Genomic DNA, 10,718 nt, shown 5'->3' on the forward strand with positions numbered 1-10,718 from the left:
AAAAAAGCAGAGCAGTTTTTATTCAAGCAGGATTAGACACTGTTAAACTCTACATCATACTCTTGAATCAACCCAGGAAAAATTAAGAGAATTGTCACATATTTGAGACACTTTTTTCTGTTCCACCTCCTCCAGGCCACCAGGAAAAAATAATCCCTGTCCCAAACACCACCCTTCCCTGCCTCCCCTCCTCCCATACGTGTCCAACTGGAGCAGTTCAGTCTCCATCACTACCCAGACCCTTTCCACCCTCTCGACCCCACGGCAGAGTTCAAAGAGCAGCGCTGGGCCTGGGGCTCCCACGCCGCCACGGCAAACCTCAGTGCTGGGGTGGGCAGCGACGGAATGGGGACAGGACGAGTGCCAATTCCCAGCCGAGCTCCCGCGCTTACCTGTTGCCTCACCAGCCCTATAAAAATCCTCAGGTGCAGTCAAGTCTGCAATGCATCGTGTCCAAAAAGCCCTACTCAGCAGATCAGATTTTCAGTTATTCTGTCTGAATTACAATGGGAACAAGAGAGCCCTGCAAGCAGGAGGTGTCTCTACAGCTGTACCAGTCCACCCTTCTGTGCAAGCAGCACCTGTACTCATCAGCCACTTTTTTGCCTTCTCTTTCCCCCTTCCTAACTGCCATTAAAGAGAAAAGCAGGCAGCAAGGTAAGTGCTGGGAATTCCTCCTGCTGTGTGTGCTCAAGACACCAATACAAAGCCATAAAAAAATGTGTCTATTTGTTTATCCCACAGAAACCACCTCTCTCCTTCCTCAAACCTACCGCTGCTGCCCAAAGGGGGATTAGGAACGGGAAGCACTGGGCAGGTGAGGGTATGAACAAGACGGAGGAGCCTCCACAGAGTAGAGCGATTCCCCCACCCTCCTCCGACCTTGCAGCAGAGGAAAGGGCAGGGCAGGGCCTCGCTCCTGGCTGCGCCATGGGAACCTGCCAGCGCAGGCACCCGCAGCATCGCACCTCCACACTGTCCATCCACCGCCCAGCAGCACAGGACCACGGTAAATATTTCTACTGACTCAAAAACCACAAAGATTTTTGGCTTGGCTCATCCCCTCCTAAAATTCACTTGGAAAATATCTCTTTCTTCTTCTCAAGAAAATGTCCTTCCAAAGCCTTATAAAAGCACACACTAATCAGATCTAGGAAAACATAAAATGATGAAGTTTGATGTTTTGTTTGGTTTTGTCTCTGCTAGCTAACAAAACACTCAGCTGAGATGTCACGCAGTGCTTGCAAGGCAGCAAATGAAAAAGGACGATGTTTTTCACTCCCGTGCCCCGGCGAAGCTGTGCAGCCAGGTGCATGGCTCTGCTGCCCGAGCTTCCCTCTGCCCCTGCTCGGGCTATGGGAGAGGCTGGAGCCAGCACCTACTGCCAGGCTGGAGAGCCGCCAGGAACGCGAAGCCTTCCCTCCCTCCCCACCACCCTCCTCTTCGGTCTGGGCCAATAATGCCTCCTATGGAGTAGGGGAATAGAATTAAGTAACAAGTGGCTGGTTAAAGTTAAACCCTGAGAGTGAAGTAACGACAGATCAAAGATTAAGTGAGTCTTTAAAAAAAAAAAGAGCATATGTGCACTCCCATTCACACGGGTCCTTCTCCTTCCTGCTTCCAGAAATCAAAATCTTTCTGGTATGTGCGAGAGCTCTAAAGGAACAAGGGCAGTTTTGATTTTAAAGCCCTGTTTATTTGATGAGGACTGTGGAAGGGCTACATCTCACGCAGTGAGATCTTCTATGCTGTAACATTGTTCAGTTAACCCCCAAAAAACTTACCTAAGGTTCTCCATTTGTAACAGGAAATGCTTTAAGATATATAGACCTTTCCTTACTTAAGCGCACACGTTTCTTTGTCATATAAGATCATTCACCTGTTCTACATAAGCTTGGACTTCTTCCTTTTATTTTTCCCTCTTAAATTTTTCACATCCACTTACACACAGATGAAGTTGGTGTAAAGTTACTAACAGGCTAGTGCACCTCTGCAGAGGTGCGTCCTGCACAAAGAGGAACAATCCTGGGGTGGGGCAAGGCAATGGAAAGCCAGGCCAGGCTCCACGCGCACATCCCAGCACTGACAATCACTACGAGTCTCCCAGCAGCCAGGCTTCGATCCAGAAAGGACACGGGCAAACACCAGAGTTTGTCTGCTGCAGGCGTCAGTGCCCACATCCCATCCAGGAGTGCAAGCAGTGCAGAAAGATACACGAGGCGCTGCCCAGACAACCCATCCACATCATCCTGCCTAAGTCTGAATCAGCAGCAGAAGTTACTGCTGGACCAAATCTGTGTGTCACATGGCAGCAGCTTTTCTGACAACACTAAACCTCCCAAGGTCACAGAACCATCTGGTTGGAAGAGACCTTTGAGATCATTGAGTCCAACCGTTCACCCCGCACTGCCAGGGTCCCTAAACCACATCCCTCAGCACCATATTGACACATCTGTGAAACCCCTCCAGGGATGGGGACTCCACCACCTCCCTGGGCACCCTGTTCCAATGCTCCACAACCCTTTCTGTAAAGAAATTCTTCCCAATATCCAACCTAAATCTCCCCTGGCACAACTTGAGGCTGTTTCCTCTTGTCCTGTCCCTTGTTACTTGGCATTATCACAGCTCTGGGTCCAGGGCAGCTTCCCTGACCCGTGCAGTATTAAGTGTATACTTCACGGCTACTACAGCAGATTAAGGCAAGGAGATTTTCTGTCGTGCAAATCAAGGCCCTGACACAGGAAAAATGTGGCCAACATTTGAGTAGGTTTCTTATTCCTCAGAGAAGGTAGGGGGCGGGAAGAGGAATGTGGTTCCCCCGCCACCCCCCCCCACCCCTTCTTCAACTACAGCCTCAGGAATTAGCAAACTAAATAGTTTTGCAGAGCAAGCACAGAACATTATTAAAGACTGCCAGGCAACTCCGCTGGACTGCAGATCTGTTTGTGGGACTATCTTCCCCAGTACGTAAAGGTCAGAGCAAAGCAGAGCCCCAGCTGCCCGGACAATACACCTGACTGCTTATTGGTTTTGACTGCCCACTGAGTTGAGAAATAAGCTAACGGCATTCGTGGCCAGTCTAGCAAAAATAAGCTATTTTCTTAGCCCTCTCCCCTGCAGCTGTGTATTTATCATCGCAGCTCCATTGTCACCTCCCTGCCCACTGCAAACCCAACTACTGTCCTGGCAACATCAAAGGACAAGCAGGGCCAGAGGAGACTGCTGTCAATTCATTTTCTTGGGGCAAGGAGAGATTAAATTAGAGCATCTCTCCAATTTTGTTTTTTTAGATGAAGACTTCGCAGTTCAACATTTTTGACCTTACTGAGATTCAGCTCCCAGAAGCGTCACCCTTGCTCAGTGCAGGATCACGTAAGGGGGTGTGTATTCCCCGGGCATCCAAACTGCTCTTTGAAATCATCTCACACAGGAATAAATCCCAAAACTTTGCTTTCAAACTCTCCCCACCACCCCACCATCATTCACTGCAAATCCGACTACTTCAGGCACCTAATAATTAGAGCAGGTTTCCAGCTCCTCCAAATTCAGATGTTGACCCATGACACCCAGCTCAGAGAGATGCTCTCAAAAACTACCTTGAAACGTGCTTGTTCAAACACATACAGGGTTAGGGAGTGCTGTTTGCTCTTTTGTAAGTGTCTAGTTTTGTATCACCGCGTACTGTGGGGAACGACATGGAAGTTTCTACAGAGGACCTTCCTGCAAGGAGGATAAGCACACAAAAAATTACTCAGAAATTAACCTATCCTAAAGCAGGAGTGTCAAAATGGGCCCTATAGGGCCAATAATTGAAATGTATTTTGAGCAACTGCATTAAAGGCTGTTTTCTGGTGGTTAGAGAGAGAAAAGCCTCTTTAGCAGCAACCCTCAGCTGCACCGGTGAGTCCACCTTAGACACCGCCCAGACACGCACTCAGAACAGATCCCTTGACGTTGCTTCGCTGCTCCTTGTGCGCTTCACCAGGATGGGAGGAGTGCGATATCACTCTGGCTTTCTGTGAGTATCAAATCAGACCACGCTTGCCTTTTTCCTGTAAAAAGCTTAACTCTAGGAGGTGTGAGAGTTTTACCCTGGGCAGAAAAGTGGAGGCCGGGGGGCGGGGCCTGGGGCTGGTAAGGGCAAAGCAAGCCATTTTTCTGATCTCATGGCCCCTGCCAACCCTGCAGCACAAGCAGTGCTCCTAGCCCTGCCATGCAGCGCGGTGCCAACATCTCTGATGGTCACAATGACTCAACAGAACCTGTGCTAAGCATAAAGGTCACAGGGACTTTCAGTTTAAGTGTTCCAAGTGCCTCTTTCCATCACCTCTTCTGCTAACGGTGGCAATGAACGCAGCGGCGTGCGACCACAATTTCCATATTGCGAATACCGCAGCAGAGAGCGGGCGCGCCAGCCACAGCTTCCTGCTCACCGGCCTCTGGGACAAAAAAGCAAGAGTGTTTCCACTCCAGCAAGAAGTGAAAGATACACCAGCACATCTGCAAAGCTTAGCAGCGCATCCAGCCTCCAAGAAAGAAAAAAAATTTGGATTTTTGGGAGCAACCAGAGGAAAGCATGAAATTAGGAGCCTAAGAGCTGTGATGACGACAGCACTCTGGGAGAATACCTGCAGAGATGGCAGATTAGTGCCCCACCTCTGCCAAACCAAAGCTGCAATAAGATCATGAGTTACACAGGGTGCTGCAAAATGTCATTTGTTAGTAGAAACACTGGCACAGCCCAAACACTTACGAGCTTTCTTAATTTCCGATCGGTTTTCTCAGGCCAAGGAACTAACAGTGTACAGGAAACAGCCGAATACTGTTTGTAATTAGTTAACTGGATTTATCCAGTTTTGCCTTGTTTTCTAGATGCCCACTGGAGGGCTGTACCTCTTATCTATTAATATTCTCAGCCGGGTACCCAGCATTAAAAACAGAAAACGTATAAAACAGTTACTAGAACCTGCACTAAGTCAGTAGATGCCATCAAGATAAAGGGACACTTTTGTTAAAGTTTGACTTCTTTACTACACAAAAGCGGGTGGGTAATGAAAGGCCTTTCCATTTACCTCCCGAGCTCTAACAGCCCTATTACAGACATCCCAGGAGCGTGCAGTGGGAAAAGCAAACTACAGCTTACATAAAGCCGGACCCGGAGCTTGGATGCTTGAAACACAGACCTGAGGTAACAAGCTAAAGGTCACTTGGTGGGAGAGGGGAAGGGGATTGACTTTCCTCTCCAAAACGTTTGGTCAAACCTACAGATTCTTGTTTCAGACTAGCTGGGCAGAAGCTGAGGAACTTAAAAAGCAAGTGACTCTCAATGGTCCTCATACTTTTCCTAGGAATTTAATCCGAGCTGCTTGCTGCGGTGCATGGCAGACCCTGACCAGGCACATGTTCCACTATAGCCGAGAAGATCATCTGGGTCATCACCTTCGGAAAACTTCTAGAAACTATATGGCCAAACAATACTTTTGCCAAAACCTCCATCTACTTGCCAGCATTGGCAGTATAACAGAGACACAGAGTGTTTTCTTCCAGCAGAAGCAGAGAAGGTTAGAATCAACACAATGCAACAAGTTCTGCTGCTTCTCAAATGGCCTCAGGCCAAAATGTCACAGTGCCTCAGTTCTTCAGTTGGGCCAACACCAAGGCTTCAGAGCTTTACCGCAAGCACGAGCTTTAGTTAATGGACCATCAGCATGGATGGGAATTACATAGGGGTCCAGTCTAAAACCTAATCTGAAGCACTTGCAATCACCCATTACTTTGGGTATGAAGAAAAGAACACACCCATCAAGGTGTCTGAATGGCCAAGGTGACCCTTCTTAGGGACTACTCACATAAAATGGTGACAAGCACTCTAGCATGCTTGCCTTCGCTCTTCTTCCACGATTAAGAAACTAACCCCCCCCTAGAAATTAGCTTTTTTGCTTGTTACTAGCACAGTAAAAACCTTCCCATACCAAATTCCAGCAATCGGAATGAAAACCTATCAGTATACTGCAAACACTTCCTAAGTCAGAGAAATCTTAGAAGAATGTGACAAGGCAGAGTCAGAGCCAAGAAAAGGGTTAAACCCACAAAATCTGGAAAACTGGAAGGCTGCACTGTGTCATTCAACCTTCCCAAGAAAAGGGAAAGGCCAATTCAGAACCTCTGTACGTTTTCTACTGAATTATTTGCTGGACTCTGATTAAGTGGGAAAGAATGACTGTAAACTAATAAAACTTGAGGTTTTCTAATTAAACCACAGGCACCCTGCCAAGCATTGTTGATTTGTTGATGCACCCTGCAATGTCAGGACTCCGAGGACACAACAGGTCATTAAAGCATTAAACAGATGACTTACACTCTTTAATCAGAGCTGGGATGCCAGGTTAAGAAGCGAGAGCAGACTCAAGGGCAGAGTACAATCATTATCACCAGGAAACAAGCACACTGATTAGGGAAAGCAGAGAGAAGTTGTTAGCGAGTAGTTATTGCACAAGGAAAGGGCTGGATTAGCGAGCCCCACACCTGCACCTTTTATGATAGTCATCTCCCCCGCTCCGCAGACCGAAGGACATAACGCAGCATTTGTGACTTTTGGTCCTTCGCCATCAGCCGAAGCGCTGCAACGCTTGTGAGACCACAAGTGAGACCAGGCAGTGCGTGAGCTTCCTCTGCCCAGCTCTGCCAGCACATCTAAGCCCCATCAGCAACAGCATCTCACGTCTTCGTCATCTCTTCACACATACTGCCAGCTCTGACGAGCTCCATCAAACTGCAGCTGAGATGAGCAGGCTCAGTTTTCCAGTGTGCAACAGCCAGAACGGTGTGAGCCAGGTTTGTGACCGAGGGACGGAAGTATGCTTGGAGAGAAATGCAGAACCTTAAATCCAGTTTTCAGCTCCTTTAAGGTCAGCACTCGCCTCTGGCTGGATGCTTCTGATGAAGCCACCAGTGATTCCAGTCAATTGATTGTAAATTTGGAGATTGCTCCTCTCCAAACAGTTCAGGAAAGGGCATTTATTTGCAGGTTTCACAAAAAACCTAGAAGCAGCTCCAGAAGAAAGGAGGTCCACGAACTGCAAAGAGCCCCAAATATATTGCTCTATAGAAGCCTCACAAGGCAGCTATTTGGCAGGTTCCCCAGACATACAGATATTTATAGGAGAATAAAAGTGCTCGTCTGACTGAGTAGTGGAAAGAGTCATGTATGGCATTTTCATCGTGTTTTCACCTCCAACACCCCTTCCCAGAGTCTGGGGATCCAAAAAAAAGGCAAGAGAAATAATTTAAAATACAATAGAGATCCCTAGTTTGCCCTGAAGGCTCTGCTGATAAACTTTTAAAGTGCTTCTTCTGTCCAAACAAGACACTTGGAGCGTGAAGCAGATAGCCTACCACATTGTTTTATAGGACAGCACTGAAATTCAACCAGGGTCTGCTACAGCTGCTGAGAATACAGCAGTCACAGAAAAAGTGATTTAATATGCCTATCAAAGAGGAAGGCTGTAATTGGAGTCAGTCCTCGGTCTGACTTCTGAAAGTCTCTGAAGACAACTCCCATCAGCTTTAAAAATCTCCAAGATTTTATGTGGAACGAAGAGCACTTAGTTCTAAAAACACAGCGGTTTGGGCTGGCTTGAGACGTCAAGTACACCAGCAGCGAGTCCTCTTCATTTCAGCAAAGCTCAGGAGAAATCGTATATATGTGCAAACTAAAAATAACAGGGATATGGAATATTTCTTGCAGATTATTTTACTATATGCAAAAGCTATTTCAACTTCTTTTTTTGGAAAAAAAAAAAAGTATAGGACTTTTCTTGTAAGCTTAAGTGACTTAACACTAGCCTGCCTGTGCCTCCATCCTCACAGCCTGTCAAAGAAAGAAGCACTGAATCTGGGAACATTCTCCAAATAACTAATTAAACAATGTATTTAATGTCTTCTGCAGTGGAATTTTACCACATAGCTAACATTCTGCACAGCGCATTCATCTTCACAGATATGATCTTACTGGGAAAACAGCTCTGCAGCAGATAACCCACTTCTTTTGCAGCACTTGTAAAATGCAGAAGCAGAGAACTCTGCTTGAAATGCAGAACCCTGATGCTAAGCCTCCTGTTACACAGGCAGCAAGAGTGAAGAAGGCAACTTAAATATATGAGTATTTGTTTATATTTTCTTTGTTTTCATGGCAAACACGCCATCTATCAGTTACCGGGGTTACTGCATCAGCCCTCAGCCAACTACCCTCTTACTGAGCTAAGAACGGTTCATCTCAGTCCAACTAAGCTCTGTACAAAAAAAAGCCATGTCTGAACTGGTGTGCCAACATCTAAACGCTAGCGGGGCAGCAAGCACCCTCCAAAATACAAACACATAAAGTCAGAGTCGCGTTGTGGAAGGGAGCCAGGGGAGGGGAGAGGATGGGGCTCAAGTTCTGCAATTGCTCATCCCAAAAAAGGAGGAGGGATGCAGTGCCCGGGAGACAGAGCTGCAGTTTAATGAGCCACACCAGCGCTTACCGAGTAGCATCTCAGGCAAAGCATGTGGCATCGCTACCGCAGCAGCATCTGGACAGCCCCCGTATGGCGGCTTAGGCTCGCTTCTGCATTTTACGCGGGGCCAAATCACCTCCAGGGTGCTGGGAGGACTCTTCTCCCTGCTGCCACTCCCTACCATTCCAAAAGAGAAATCTGGTAGCTGTCATGGCCACCCTACTTAAAATGCCTAAACCTTGAAACCTCCATAGTAATTCGGGACAAACTAGCCTACATCTGCTATTCCTCAGGGTATTCTGGAAACTCCCGCTCCTTGGTTTCAGGGATAAAAGGTACAGGCAATTCTGAATGGAGGAGATAGGTGAACCAGACACACCTACCTAAAGAGAACAACTTCCCCTTCCCCGTCACCTTTCACAAATCCTGGTTTTTCTCCTTCTCAAACTAATTGATCAGCACAACTAGGTTACACCTAGAGCTATTGTTCCCAAAGGGTATTTAGTTTGCTATTTAGTGTCAGGCTTTACGGCTCTTTCAGTTTGTCCACTCCCTCTTCCTACAGGTTTTTCCCTGGTGTAAAATTCCTCCCTACAAAACTTGCTTGAGAAGACAACGCTAGCACTGTGAAAGTATTGTTGCACTGTTGAAGAGCTCTGCCATGGCACAGTAATGCTCAAGAGAGTGTAATAGGCAGAGCTGAGGAAGGAACACATCATTTTCCTTGTTAAAAAAAAAAAAGCCATAATTAGGTCAGCAAGTAGCAGTAGTTTCAGAGGGAAAAAAAACATGGCAAAGGAGTTCCTCCTTGTTTAAATGTTTATTATTCAAAACATGCAGCAGGGTCTTAAAAACTGAGTAAAAAAGTAGTTAGAAAACTGTTACAGCAAAGCTCAGGAGCCCAGTTCACTGCAAGAGTTCACTGCAGGGTAAAACCAGCTCCTGTGATTCACCCCATGCCTGCAACAGGAGGCTCGTTCACAACGCGGCCCTTGTATTTCAGCCTATGCTACCAGCTTCCAAAAAACAACAACAGAAAAAACCAGAATCAATTCTTTGGCAATTGCCTGTTTATAAAACAAGTCCTTAAAAGCACATGAAATTCAGACCCCACCACTTTCCCACTCATTCACTCACTCACTCAGCCATCTGTTACACATCCAATACAGGACGTGAAAATATGAGCAATATCCCAGAACTCACCAGAAACTGTGTGCAAATCAGACGCTATCCCCCTGCTCATCAATTCGTACTGGAAGCCTGTAATCTTCCTGCTAATGTCCTGCTGAGGAGTGGCCTCAATAAACAGGCCGCCCTGATCATAGCCGAAGCAATATACTTTACTGGGATTGCGATCTCCATCTCGGACCAAGAGTTTCAGTTCTCCAGTTTTTTCCAAATAAATATTTGCTCCTGCAGAGTCCTTGAAGGGCTTTATGCAAACAGTCAAATGTTTGTAAGAGGCAGGTGAAGTGTTGGGTCGCAGGTTGACTATGAGTGCTCCCGTGGGATACATCCACTCTATTGACCCTTCAGAACAACGGAGGTAGACCTGTTCAACATCCTTCTTGTGAGACTCGTGAGTTAAGCCACTGGGGGAAGAAAGAAAGAGAAAGTTAGAGAAATGACAGAGCTGGTAACGTGACTGTCATAACCTCAAACCTTCAAAGACCCACATCAACAAACGCAGGAAACCTACGACAGTACTGAGTATGAGCCCATCCAGCTCTGCAGCGGCCAGAAGTGCTTGTCTCTTACAAGACTGCAACCTTAATACCACGGGACAATTTTAAATCCTCTCCCCAAAGAAAAAGTCAAACCACTAGCAACTGACTTCAGAATTAAATAGGATATAAGCACATGATCAAAAGCAATTAAATTACTCCAGCCTCGGTTACTGCCCATCAGCTGAGCTGTGGCAAATGACTTGGCGCATACTAAGTAAAACACGTACACTTGAACTCCCTTCCTGGTAGCTTAAACCAGCAAGTTATCCAGCTTCACAGATTGGACTCCACCTTCTTCCGAGTACTTTGTTCCCCTTCCAAGTCTATATTCCCAATGGATCTGAAACTGGGAAGGATGCCAAGTTCACCCTGTGAACTGGAGCAAAGGGATACTCTGGGTGCTACTGATACCCTCTGTCCCAACTAGGCAGCCCCAACCTCCCAAGTGGGAGGTAGGGAGAGGAGAGAAGACACTACACTCTCCTGTCGCAACTGG

At 46.8% G+C, this 10,718-nt stretch overlaps 1 protein-coding gene across 1 annotated transcript in view; it reads right to left on the reverse strand.

Moving 5' to 3' along the window:
- The window catches only part of METRNL (meteorin, glial cell differentiation regulator-like), a gene marked incomplete at its 5' end in the record, with an annotated part of 18,751 nt that extends 8,664 nt beyond the window's left edge, over positions 1 to 10,087 (reverse strand). The window contains one exon of the mRNA XM_010138967.1: positions 9,699 to 10,087. Coding sequence (XP_010137269.1) covers positions 9,699 to 10,087 — 389 coding nt within the window. The remainder of the gene's footprint in view (positions 1 to 9,698) is intronic.
- Positions 10,088 to 10,718: the final 631 nt, after the last annotated feature.

Source organism: Buceros rhinoceros, unplaced genomic scaffold, assembly GCF_000710305.1.
Source record: "Buceros rhinoceros silvestris isolate BGI_N320 unplaced genomic scaffold, ASM71030v1 scaffold17776, whole genome shotgun sequence".
Classification (NCBI taxonomy): Eukaryota; Metazoa; Chordata; class Aves; order Bucerotiformes; family Bucerotidae; genus Buceros; species Buceros rhinoceros.